The sequence below is a fragment of the Geospiza fortis genome, unplaced genomic scaffold, assembly GCF_000277835.1.
Source record: "Geospiza fortis unplaced genomic scaffold, GeoFor_1.0 scaffold344, whole genome shotgun sequence".
In the NCBI taxonomy this organism is placed as follows: Eukaryota; Metazoa; Chordata; class Aves; order Passeriformes; family Thraupidae; genus Geospiza; species Geospiza fortis.
The window spans coordinates 334,133-348,014 of NW_005054584.1; the positions used below are offsets into that span (position 1 = coordinate 334,133).

Here is a 13,882-nt window from a genome sequence, read left to right on the forward strand (position 1 = left end):
TAACCAGTTCAATGTTTCAGGCTGTGTGAATTTCCAGGCAGCAGCTGCAGTTTCTCCCTCACAAAATTCAAGTTATCCAAAGACTCCAGGCACATCCCTACACAACCAACCCAGCACTGTCATCATCATGTTCTGATGGTAAAGAAGAGGATTCCCAAACACCACTGAGTTCCTAAACTCTGTGGGGGACATGCAGCAGCACATCCCTTGGGTTGGCCTTACAGGACAGTGTCAGTCTCAGAACATGAAGCTTCAGTTTAACATTTACAGCCTTGTCAAGTGCTCGTATTTTTGGCTTTCAGTAAAAACAAGTGAGGGTCCTACATCCCCAGTTTAGGGTTTTGGTGATGGTCGTTATTTAACATTTTCTACACAACACAGACAAATGCCTACCCTACAAGGGCCGAGGAAAAGATCACTCTCCTCCCTAATCTTACCAAAAAGATACTTGTTAAAGTGCCATCTGCAAGAGAACAAAATGGACACGCTCAGCTCCTTATTTCCATTGACAAGCACGAGAACATCTGTGAATTCCTACATCAGATTCCTCCCCTCATCTGGTCCCTGGCAGGCTATGATCTACAGACTGAGGCAGCTCCTCATTGCACCACGAGGCAAAAATAGAGCTTTTCACTATTATCCAGAACATTCAGTAGAGTAATTACTGCTAAGTTTTGAAAGGATCATTAACTTTGACTTATGAGAGGCAATGCCTCCCCCGTTAAATACATTTCAAGGTTCCATAAGAAACAACCTGTTTTAGCAGTCTCCTTTCATATTATTTGAATCCACTGTGTTTTCTTTCTAAATAGATTGTCAAAGCACTCAAATCCTTGCCTTTTTAATCCCTGCACACACAAGTACAATTCCCACAGATGCAAGCTACCATAGCCCTCCTCATTTAGACAGTTCACAGAGTTGGCACACTACACACTAATTCAACATTCAACTTGTTAACTGCAGGTTTTCACCTTCCTAACAAATTTTACATCATCCACATCTCCTGGCTGAGAGCCAGCAGGTTGCCCACATAATAGTAGGAATCTGTGGAAAGCTTGGTTTAAACAGAACATAACAACCAAACAATAGTTTAGTCTCTTGAATTAATCAACTGGAGAAGTGATACAGAACTTCCTAACTCAGAATTATTTCTGTCCCAGAATCAGGCTGGCCTGTACCAACAACAGCACATGCTTTTCTGCTTTGCTCACCTCACCTGTCTTCACTCTTCCCTTAATGTTACTTTCTACCCAAAAAACATGAGGTATTTGCAAGCAGTTGTTCTGCATCCTCTGCTTGTGCAGTAAGCACCAAATAACAGAAACTGAATATCAAAGTATTTATTTTCATGAACTTTGGGAAAAAATAATGTTTATGGGGGCTTCACACCCTACAAAATGGAGTGTCTAACAGGGGAATTGTGATAATCTGTATATTTCAATTCACAGGCCCCAGTGACAAGTGTCAGGGTTTGTTTTATCTTGCAGACAAACACCAAGCAGAGCATTCCCTCCCTGTCACTGGGTCAGCAGCTGCTGGCAAAAGGGCACCAAAGTCTTCCCCTTCCTTGTCTATATAGAAGTGCCATTTGCACTACAGAACATCTCACCCATGAGGATTTTCATGTCTTTTCACTCATTAACCTTTCAAGGGACATCTTTGAAGTCATTTTAAGTATTATTTCACTGTGCCAAAACAGTCTCTAGTGATTTAAAATGTAATTTCTTGTGAAGAATGACAATGGATTATGCCCAAAGCAATATGCTGTAGATCCAGAAGGTATCCCAACTGGCTAAAAAAACCAGGATATAGGCTTTATTTAGAATCCACTGGAGCCTCCAAGATTCCTTCACTTGCCTTTGATACATTTGGAGTAAGTACACAATTCCACAAACAGACTTCCATCAATTTTAGGGATGCAAGAAGTGACACTGCATCCTCTTCTGGTCCCTAACAGGATTGATTTCCAACAGAAGCAGAATCTACCTGGCTATTCAGACCATGAGTTTCTTTATACAAGCTCTCTTCTCATTATCTTAGCATTCTTCTCTGACTCATGCCATCTGTACAGGAATAAATTTTGAAGCAAAAAGGGGACATGGAAAGTACTAACATTGCAGGTAGCTCCCTCTCAGTAACAGCACCTTTTGCCTGCTATTTGTAATTAAACAGAGCATGACAAGCCTGTGAATGAGTTTCAGATGACTCCTAAAGCTGTGAATGCCATTAGCCACTCCTACCAAGAAAACCCCAATTTTTGCTTCATCTTATGTAAGTTTTTTCCAGTTTCAGATGAAGTGCTATTGCAAAAAGTGATTGTTTGGCTAACACTGCTCTGACATCTAGCTAAAGCCTGTCTGTGGAACATACCACTCTCAGTAGTGCTGCTAATAAGAAAAATTGACCTTCAAGTCAAATCTAGCTTTGTCAGAAATCCCACAACTGAACACACTGACAAAACATCAGCTTGCAGTGTTAGTCTCGTGGTTCTCTGCTATCAAAAGGAGTGATGGAATACAGCTGCCCCTAATGAATTCCTATCAAATTCCTGAGGCAATGCTTTTCTGAGCTCCATGGTGAGAAGCAGCCTGCAGAAGAGTATTTCTCTATGTCCAGAATGACAAAACTTTGCAGATTCTGTTCTGTATTTGACAGTGTTCTCAGTGTCAGCTTCAGTGTTCCACAGCAACCGCTTTCCCAACTTGCCTTTCCTGCATAAACTGACAAGATGCAAGTTTGCCAGTGTCTTGCTATTTATAATCTGCCTCCAGTTGCAGGTGAATACTCATCAGGTGGAAAGAATTTTGATGGTTTCTGACATTTACACAGAAACTGGGCTGCACACCCTTTCAGAGCAGCTCTGGCTGTCATGTCTTCATCAGAGAGCACTGCAGAGCCTTCAGCACAGGACCTGTGTTACGGCAAGACTCCAACAAGGATTTTTATCTTGCCTAATCCACTCAGCTTTCATTGAACAGTATTATTGTAGAGTGATCACTATTCCAAACAGAAGCCTCTGGCACATCCCCCAAAGTCAGGAGGATGACAAATGCCAAACCTTGGCCTCAATGGCACAGCTTCTTTCTTTCCAGATCCACCTTTGTGCATCACATTAGGGAGTAACCTCTTTCAAAAAAACAGCTTTCTTCTGGATAGCAGACCAGCTCTTCTGACTTGTCTTGTTCATTCAACAAGACCTGGCAGTATAAAGCAAACACACTTCACAAAAAGATTGCTTTGCACTCCCTTCAAGACCTCCTAGGAACACAGGCCAAACACTATCTCTGAAGTACAGCCTAACCACAAAATCTTGCTCATATTATTTGCCAATCAAGCAAGCTACAAAGTGTGAAACCATTTTATTTTGATTTAGATAAGGTAAGTCTTCCAAGGGGAAATAATTTGATTGGAAGTGTCAATCCCAAGCCCATTACAAATACATTTTTTCAGGAATTGTTTACCTCCTGGGAGCTCACGTCATGCACAGATCTTTTTTCTCAACCTATCACTGCTCTGTTTGCTAACACGACTGCAGGATACACACAAACTCAGTCAGAATTTAAAAATAAGACCTGCCATAGTAACAACTGCCTTGAGCATCAGAAAAGTGTAAAGAAATTGTGCAACAAGTACTTATACTTCACAGCACCAGAAAATTCTGCCCAGGTCACCAGATACAGGGAGCCAAGGCAACAGTTAATTCTGGCAGGCCTTTACTGCCAGGGAGCCTGCAGTGTTACTGTGGTTTGTATCCATGAACAGGTCCTGCTTTGGACATATGGAAGTGGATCACATATCAAAAGTAAGAATTAGGGAGAAAAACCTTACTCAATAGAAAGTTAGCCCAATATATAAAAAACATACAAACGTTTAAACAGTTTAGAGGCAGCAACAACAGGAATGAGAAAGATTCCTGCCAAGGTGGCCGTTAACATCATTGTCTTTTTCCCCTCACCTTGTTTTGCACCTGTATCAATTAAACTGGTGGATGTGCTGCCTCAGCTGGCTGACAAACACATGGACATATGCAGCAACTTAAAAGCCTGCAAGCTTATTAATACAGTCAACAAACAAATATACAGAACTTTTACTGAGGGAAAAAAGAAATTCACAAGAAAACCAGAACCCAGAAGTTCCAAGAGGCTCAGCACGTCTCTGCATTTTAGAGTCTTGAGAGACAGGAGACCCCTGCCATCGATTCTTGTAACAGTTTTTCTTGTAACAGCAGATGCAAAGCAACAACAGATACTGGCCACTTGACTGGTGGTGTTCTTACTTTAGAGGGGAGGGGGAAGGACACAGCCCTGCCTCACTGTGCACGAAGCTGCAAAGTTAGACTCTGAGGATCTCCAGGCAGTTGTTGTAGCAGATGGCTATCCAGTCTGGCTGGGTGGATGCCCACTGTACATTGTTGATCTCTCCCTCGGCTGTGTAGGCCAGGATGGGATCCTCAATGGCACGAGGCATCTGCTGGATGTCCCAGATGAGAGCCTGGTGATCATCCGCTGCACACAGACAACAAATGCAAGTACAGTCAGTGTAACAGTATCTCCACATGTGCCCACTACAGGCCTATAGCCTCAGGAGCCAGGAAAGACATGGCTGTTCCAGTCCTGATCCATATTCAAGCCAAATAAAACAACACAATTATGCTCTAACAAAATAAACTTGGATCATGATACATTACCCAAGACAGAGCTGATAAATGAATGACCAGTGGAACTCGTAACAGCAGAAAACATTTAAGAACTGCATTACAAAAAAGCTAAGGAGCATTAAAATAACATGAGGTTAGCCAGAGCCCATGCACAGTTTGGGTACTGGTCTCATCACTCTAGTAGGTGTCTATTTCTGTAACATTTTAGGAAAGTCACCTAATAAAGAGCTTCTAAATTACAAGTATTCTTTAGCAAAAGGCAGGCAGAGGATTGCATATACTTTAGGATGAAGAGGATTTTACAAATGCAGCGGAAGACTCTGAGATTCCCCTGTAGGCCACACTTACCTGCTGTACAGATGTGGCAGGAAGAGTGAGGTGCCCAGGCAATTCCATTTACACATGCTCTGTGGTTGTTTAACCTGGCAACTGGGGTGCAGGGAACTCTGACATCTAGAATCACAACCTTCAGGAAAAAAAAACAGCTACATTAATAAAGTGCATTTTTAAAAATTAATTTATTCTAAATACAAAATATTTTGAGGTAAGGCTATAAACGTGACTCTTTTCTAAAGGATGTGGTAGGCAAGCAAGCCCTGCTCCTGAAGAACAGCTTCCAGTTGGTCAGTGTGCCATGTGTCTGAAAAGAAGTCAGACTTCACAGGCGTCTTGTGAGTTAGGCCTCACAAGCGGCAAACAAACTGTGCTTCCCTGAAGCAGCCTTGGTAACAAACTAAACCTGGACTGGGAAAGAACAGTGACTCAAAGCTAAGATATTAGGTGAAAATTACTGCCCAACTGCTCACAGACTCCTCTTAAAAATCAGCTGAAATATATACAAGCCATAAAGTTTATAATGCCAAAGTCACTTCTTGAACTCCTCAGTGCACTAAGAACTGGTCCTTAACCATACTTCAGTACTGATGCTGCCCTCTTACCATAAATACCGGGGTGTAAATTAGTATCAAGCCACCTGCTCTAGAAAACCACCATCAGCAGCCAGGGGAGAGGAGCTGCTGCCTCACCTCCATGCCGTCCATGGCCATGGTGGCCAGATAGTTGGGGTCCTGCTTGTTCCAGCAGAGGCGCAGCAGCGGGTGGTGCTGGGGGTCCTCGTAGATGATGGTGCTGTGCTCCAGGTGCCGCAGGTCGAACATCCTGACCGAGCCGTCGGCGCCCACCGAAGCGAACCTGTCCCTGCCGCCGCCCGCCCGGCTGCAGGTCGAACATCCTGACCGAGCCGTCGGCGCCCACCGAGGCGAACATGTCCCTGCCGCCGCCCGCGCGGCTGAAGGCGATGTCGTACACCTGTGGGCACAGCAGGGCACAGCTGACACCTGGCATGGCACAGCTCAGCACACTACAGCACAGCTGACACCCAGCACAGCACAGCTGACACCTGGCACAGCACAGCACAGTACAGCTGATACCCGGCACAGCACGGCACTGTGGTGGTGTTTGCAGCGGTCTTAGGATGAGGGAAAAGATGAGCATGTTGACTCTATGTTTCAGAAGGTTTGATTTATTATTTTATGATATATATTATAGTAAAATTATACTAAAAGAATAGAAGAAAGGATTTCATCAGAAGGTTAGCTAAGAATAGAAAAGGAATGATAACAAAGGCTTGTGATTGACTGAGACAGTCCAGACAGCTGGACTATGATTGGCTATTAATTAGAAACAACTACATGAGACCAATCACAGATCCACCTGTTGCATTCTACAGCAGCAGATAACCATTGTTTACATTTTGCTCTTGAGGCTTCTCAGCTTCTTAGGAGAAAAAATCTTAAGGAAAGGATTTTTGATAAAACATGTCTGTGACATGGCACGGCTGACACCCAGCACAGCACAAGAAATTGTGCAACAAGTACTTGTACTTCACAACACCAGAAAATTCTGCCCAGGTCACCAGATACAGGGAGCCAAGGCAACAGTTAATTCTGGCAGGCCTTTACTGCCAGGGTAAACTGCAATGTTACTGTGGTTTGTATTCATGAACAGGTTCTGCTTTGGACAGCTGACACCTGGCACAGCCCCTCAGTGCTTCACTCTCCCCTGCAACTGCTCAGCTATTGTATTTGCCTCAACGAAGGTAGGAATGATGAATTTAATTTTATGTTTTTAGAAGGTTAAATCATTACTTTATAATACTATATTATATTCAAGAATACTATACTATACTATAATACAGAAAGGATGCTTACTGAATGCTAAAAAGGTAATAATGAAAACTCGTGACTCATTTCAGAGTCTCAGCACAGTTTGGACCTGATTGGTCAATGAGTCAAAACAACTCACACTAGAATTCAATGAAACAATCACCTGTGGGTAAACAATCTCCAAACACATTTCATATGAGCAAAACACAGAGAAGCAAATGAGATAATTATTGTTTTCATTTTTCTCTGAGGCTTCTCAGCTTCCCAGGAGCAAAATCCTGGGTGAAGGGATTTTTTCAGAGAATGTGAATGCCACACTCAGCCAAAAAGAGGTGTTTATTGCCTTGGATATGAAGTTGGTTTAAAGTCTAATTTGATGTTTTATCTCATTTTTCTACAATATTCTGGAGCACAATCTGTTAAAACAAGCATGTTGTTAAGTCAAGAGTCTATGATGAGTAAAATAATTGTTTCGATAGCCAGCAGTAGTTAGGTACTCAAAACTGGATATACTGCATACAAACTTACATAAATGATCTTTTTGAATCATTAAATTGTTCAAGGAAAAAAAAAAGGAAAAGTTCTGTTCCTTTTCTACTGCTTTTAGAAGATGCAATGTAAACAATCAAAACCCCCCATCACCTCTTTGTCATGTGCAATAAGCTGGGTCTTCACATGGCCAGACACCAAATTTACTCTTCCCAGAACCTGTCCAGTCTCCAGACCCCAAATAGTGCAGGTTGTGTCAATACTAGAGGTACCTGAAACAAAACCACTTCTATTAGCAAAATTAATATTGTCACAAATGATTTAATCACTTCCTGGGTTAATGTAACATCCCCCAACATCTACAGATCAAAATAGCCACGAGAACAGCATAGAACTAAAATCAAGAATGTCAAACAGCCAGCAGTCTTCCATGCATTTAAATGACCCAAACCTTTTAACTGCAGAAATAGCCTTCCACACAGGAATAAAGTGTAAATAGCTCATGTCTGCTTCAATCTATCCCAAAGCCTGATGCAACTCTGAGATCAGCTTTCCCATCCTGTACATCTCTTGTGTGCCAAACCCCAAATTCAATCAGTGTTTTGATGGTGTGTTATTATTAATTGATTGCTGATGTGGGCTGAAGGTGGGGTTAGCAGTAAAGCTCTTAAGAGATGAGGCATGTAACACACAAAAAATAAATAATGTAGTAAATAATTACTAGGACATATTATCACTGTTAATCTCTGGGCAAATCCCCCTGACAAAAATGGCTGTTCTCTTCTGGGAAACAAACCTCTGCATCAGTCATCCTGGATTCACAATTTTTCCTGTAGGCTATAATTAAACCTTAAGTGTTCAGCCCCCTCCTCCAACTGAATTAAGGACTCTTGGCTCTCCTCCTGCTACTGAAATGGCTTCACAAAACACAGCTCAGTGCAGTTTCAAATCCACTCCAGAACACCCTGAAATAAGTCACAGAGCTGATGGACATCCTTACTCAGAACTGAGCAACAGCTCACCAGCCCCGAAGGCCAAGACTCCCTATCCCCAGATGTCCCCAGTCCAACCTGAGTGACCATTCTGCACTGAACAGGGCACCTTTCAATGAAAAAAAAAGTCCCCATGAGATGATTGTTTTAATTTTTTAATGTAAAACAACAGCAGTTTCTATGATGCAGCAGTCTGTGCTTAATTATCAGATTAACCAGTGGACATGCAGTGACACAACAGCAGTTACAGCCCAGATCAGATTCAATTAAAAAGTGTGCCAAAACCATAACATTTTGTCAGTCTCACCTAACAGGTAAGGATCCACTTCATTCCAGTCAAATGATGTCAGTGGAGCACAGAAATCCGAGTTCTTGTTGTTGTTCAGCAAACACTCCAGCCGGGTCTCAGTTTCACCCACCTTCAGAGAAAATGAAACATCTGGCTTAAAAAGCAACATCACCTGACTTGTTCCCCTGGCACAAAACATTAGGAGTTAATCCTAGGTTTCTCTCCTCTCAGCTTTACATCCTAAAGCTCTGGAAAACACAGCCACCAGCTCCATTTTCAATAAGCTGATTAAAACAGCAATTGCCATGATAATTCTGCTTCTCTTATAGTCCTCATATAGTCACATTATTGCAGTCAAGAAAATCTTGTCTTGGGTGAAATATCTAACAGAATTCAGTTCATGGTTCATCTTTTCCTAGGGAGGATTTACTCACTCTCCACACTCGCAGATAGTCACCACTGGTGGCCAACAGGTCCGGGTAGACTCCCTTGGTGTCTGGGATCCACATCAGCTTTGTGGTGGGGTAGGGGTGATCAAAGGTGTTCCTGCAAATGAATTCTGAGCTCTCTTCATCCAAACCAACAAGCTGCACCTGTGAGAAACCAGATTTAAAAGAAAGCATTTACTCAAAATACTAATTTCTAATGACAGCATTGAGTGTGTTTCAGGACATTTTCTGTCACCTCAAGGACGACACAAAAGGATCATCATGTCAATGAAATGAGAAATCATTAAGTGCTGCTGGGGCATATAAGTAAAGAGAATATCCATAATCAGAGTGCTTTGATTTGAAAAGATGATCCCAAATGAACTGAAATCCAATCCTGAAGGATTAAAGACCACCCTTCTCTTTTCCCCATCGCAAAGCCCAGTTTAAATCACACACTTAAACTGCACAAACATTATTCCAATTCATCCTTAACTGAACTGATGCTGACAATGTCATCTTCAGAGAGCAAAACAAGCTGTAGTTTGCACAATTAAAGTGCATATCATGGAATTCTTGGCCGTAACCTTGCAGACTGTGATGGATCATGTCAGATAGCTGGCAAGCTTTTTCAGCACCATATGACCCAAAATGTTCTGTCACAAGTGCATGAAAAACTCATAAATTAATCACATCAGAGAGGAAGAAAGTAAAACAGAATTCAAACTTAAAAAAAAATTAAAAATTGGGGAGCTAAAATGGTTACACAATTTTTCAAATGTTTTGTGTGAACAGACCAAGAAAGCAGGTCTGCTGAAAGATTCTAGGTAAGTGAATTCCAAATTCAATTTTTGCACAATGATGTGTCAGGAGGAAGGGCTAAACTTACCCCATTGTGAGAATGATGCAAAACAGAGCAAACAAGAAACCATCTCCACACAGCCTGGTCATGACAGCACCTGAAGTAATGCCTGAAGTCCCAGACATGATCTTATTAGAAAAATATTGACATGTCAGAAAGTGTGCAGAGAACAAAAGGTGCTGGGAGGACTTGTTTAACCTGCAGTGACTACAGGACCCAAACAGGATGAAAGTCCCACTGTGTGAAATGCTGCTCAAACACAAACATTATGGGGACGACTCACTGCAATTAGTTTGTAAGCTGCTCACAGTCGGAATTTCCTAGTACTTTCCACACAGCAGCTTCCTCTTGGGAACAGTAGTTTAATGGACTTTTTCCTAAGATGTTTATCTGAAAAAATCCTAAATTTATGCTTATCTTGGGATAAGCAATTTGTCTAATCAACTATACATTTCAGCTAGATGGGAAATTTATCATATTTTTCCCCCATAACAGAAATGCTTCAGTTGATCTTAAAATCTAATTAATTTGCAGTTTTATGAGCTCATTTAGAGATTTTCTTAAATGCAGAGCCTTGCCCCCCCTCAATGTGAAGCTCCATCCTTTCCATCTCATAACAAGCACTAAAAGATGCAGCCAACTATGCTTCCAAAAACTGAAATACAGCCTGCCTTGCCCTCTCTTTATTAAAACTACTCCTTACTATCCTTCACACCCTAGTATAAATCAGTCAAAAATCTCCCAGACTTCCAAAGTGATTGACAAACAGCTTTCTAACTCCTTTGGGGATCAGAAGTACTAAGCAGATTTTACAAAGGAAGCACATTGTCCTTGGTGACAGAAAATCTTATGGCAAGGTTAGGATCAGAAGACAAATGACCTCTAATCATTTCTCCTTTGCTTATGCTGTTTTCCACTCAACATGAGTGTATTAATCCTACACAAAGCAATCAACATCCTGATCACCAGAAGCAAATCTCAAACAGCAAAATATCCCCTTTCACTGGTGTTAATGTAAATATTCCTGCACTGCATATTCCCATTTAACCCCTCCTCAGACCTTAAGATGAAGCAATTCAGCATCTCTGATCTTTGATATGTTCATGTGCAGGCTGGGTTAGGGAACAGAAATTGTATTATCACCACCAGAGCTGCTGCAGCTCAGGTGCCTGCCCAGCCCTCAGAGCTGGAGCAGCTGCCAGGGGGAGCAGGAGGAATGCTTGAGAAGCTCTGCTCTTCCAAGCTCTGCAAATTCAGAGCTGTGACTCTTCTCTCAGGACTCCATCACACACAGTCATTACAGAACCCCTCCACTCATCCTCTCGTGCAGGCTGAACACGAGGGGATGGAACACGGAATTCTTCCTAGGATGCTGATTATATCAGAGCCCCGTCTCTCCCCTCTGCAAGTGAGGCAAGAATGCTGCTGTACAAAGGAGTGTCTCAGGTCCTGCCCAGATAAAACTGAGGTAATGCCTATGGGAAAGAAACTGTCAGTCTGGATACAATTTGAACCATCCTACATCTCCCTGTAAGTTTTTCCAGTGAGAAAAGGAGAATCAGCGTGCTCAGTCTCAACTAGTTTTGTGATTATGCCATGACAGTAACTAGGAATCCCAAGTATTTATTTGTTGCTCCAACACTTCAAGATAGGAAAACCCACATCTAATTTTAGCATATTATAATCCAAGCACTTATCAACATAAAGCATAATTGCAACAGTGCATGTCAGTAAAGAATCACCTTTAATCATCATTCCTTAACTTCTAAAAAAATCCTATCTCCAACTTGATACTAAAGAATCAGAACTAAATGATGCAGAATTTGGTAAGAGCTTCTTTTTCTTATATGGTTGGAGGAACAGTGAAGTCCACAGTAGTTTGAAAAGCCCCAAAACTTTACTCTAATTAGTAACTACCCAAAACGACATTTCACAATTATTTTAGGGTCATGTACAATCAGAAAGATGTCACTGCACCAATTAATCTCCAGCATTCAATCAATCCATTTTTCTTTGCAGTGCTAGATCTTACAAAACAAATGACCTTCTGGCAGAAGAACTGCCCTGAACCCTGCTTGGGAGGAGGTGGAAATCTGGGAAGAACCTGGTCAGAACCTGTCCGTCTGCTCCAGTGCCAGGAGTGAGCTGTGCACACCACAACTTCTACTGTCTCCTAAACTGGATTCCACTTTTGTCTTGCAGATAGATCCCAAAAATCAGCCTTTCCTGGTGTTTTCCACAGATCACTCCTGATCCATGAAGCCACAGCCAGGAGCATGTGGAGCATTTTAAATAGCAAGACCTATGAACACTGTTCCCTCCCATTGTGACACTGATCCATGAGGGATTACAATGGCTCACTGCAGTTTCCCAATCCAAGAAGTTTAGGAAACACCACCTCAAATTATTTAATTCCTCCATCCAGAGCAAGGCATCTGTCTTCTTGTAGCAGTGATTTGATCAGTGAAGGTGGACAAGCTGAAACAAAACTCACTGGGGTTCAAACAGGTCTTGGCAAGCAGCTTCAGTCTGTGCCCCAGAGCCCATTAATGTGATGGCTGACAGGATTAGCAGATTTGCTCTTTTACCTTCTCAGAGTACAGACTAGAAAAATGTTTCCAAGTTGGTCTTTGAACAAATTGGAATTTTTCAAGCTCAGGCCCTGCCTGTCCCCAGCAGCATTCCCAGGAGCACAACACTCTCCAGGAAAAGGACACAACTCTCACACAGGGCTCAAGCTGCCTGAACGACAATGTGCTCAGCAAAGCCCACACTGAGGATTGCTGCAAGGGTCCTCAGATGTCACCCCTGCCACTCCCTGTCACCACACCCTTGCACGGAGCCCGGTCCCCAACATTCTGACAGTATTTTCCACAATCTCCATTAAACACCTTGACAAAGCTACATGCTATAAACCAAGTTCTATGGGCAAACCCTCAGTTTCACAGAAACTTCAGGATGTTCTGTAACTTCATCCATCTTCTCATCTCTATTTCTATGTAATTCACTATAGCAGACCAGCACCTTAAAGGTTGCTCAGAAGTGACTGCACATGTGTTCTGAGAGATGAACACAGTCTCTGTTACTGGCGTGACATTCTTCACTCACACTTTGCAGGAAAGCACTGAAGATACAATCTCATGCCTCATTACACCCTTGTTCTCAGGGAAAAGTACTGAGGAATCAATACTGAGAGTGGTTTATATACTTATGGAAAAAGTTATCACACACAAGTCCTCCACAGCAAGAAAGTACAATGAGAACAGCACATTTCCAACACAGTCTCAGACACCCTGTACATAACAGAATCACAGGGGCTGGAATGGAACTCAGCTCATCCAGTCCAATCCCCTTTTCCAGGCAGAATAACCTGGATCAGGTAACACAGGAACACGGCCAGGTGGGTTTGGAATGTCACCAGAAAGGGAGACTCCACAAGCTGCTTGACCAACCTGTTCCACTGCTCTGCCACCCTCCATAGAAAGAAGTTCTTCCTCAGACTGACATGACTTCTTTATATCTATATGCATATATAAGTACAAACCTCAGTCCTGGCCACGAGCTTTCCTTTGCATTGACCAAAAAGCCAGATATGCTCAAGGCAGGAGACCTTGTTTTATTTCTACAGCAGCAGCATCCACTCTCATCTCATACTCACACCTTTAGTTCCCAGCTCTTTACACCACAGAGAACTCACAGCACACGGTGCTGATACCACTGAAGTCAACCCAGTTGTTAATGCCGAAGATCAGAGGTCGCCAGAAGCCCTGCAGCAGCGTTATCCCAAAACCAGCAGCACCCAGGGCTCGCTAGAAGGAGACCAGCCCGAACCTGGCGCAGCGCCTGCACCTCGGGGGGCACCTGACGGTTCTGTACAGCTGCCCCCCGCCCACCCAACCCCGGGACGAGGGGTGGCAGCCCCTGTGTGCCCCAGTCCCTGCGCCCACCGCAGCCTACCTTGTTGTTGTACTCCTCCACGAAGCTCCCCAGCGCCCGGCGG

At 42.8% G+C, this 13,882-nt stretch overlaps 1 protein-coding gene across 1 annotated transcript; it reads right to left on the reverse strand.

Moving 5' to 3' along the window:
* Positions 1–3,342: 3,342 nt before the first annotated feature.
* On the reverse strand, positions 3,343–13,876 carry DCAF7 (DDB1 and CUL4 associated factor 7). The gene is made up of 8 exons (XM_031064352.1): positions 13,840–13,876; positions 9,027–9,185; positions 8,611–8,722; positions 7,465–7,583; positions 5,889–5,965; positions 5,683–5,815; positions 5,006–5,123; positions 3,343–4,505 (listed from the first exon to the last, which is right to left on the reverse strand). The coding sequence occupies exons 2-8, from the start codon at positions 9,099–9,101 to the stop codon at positions 4,333–4,335; spliced, it is 807 nt and encodes a 268-aa protein (XP_030920212.1). The 5' UTR covers positions 9,102–9,185; positions 13,840–13,876; the 3' UTR covers positions 3,343–4,332.
* Between the last annotated feature and the right edge of the window lie 6 nt (positions 13,877–13,882).

Bases quoted from the DNA above. Each gene is read 5' to 3' on its own strand.
- DCAF7 (XM_031064352.1), bottom strand. From the start codon at position 9,101: ATGTGGATCCCAGACACCAAGGGAGTCTACCCGGACCTGTTGGCCACC. The intron at 5,124-5,682 runs GTGAGGCAGCAG...TTTTTCCTGAAG, and splicing joins TGGCCATGGACGGCATGGAG to GTTGTGATTCTAGATGTCAG. The intron at 4,506-5,005 runs GTAAGTGTGGCC...GTCTGTGTGCAG, and splicing joins CTGCCACATCTGTACAGCAG to CGGATGATCACCAGGCTCTC.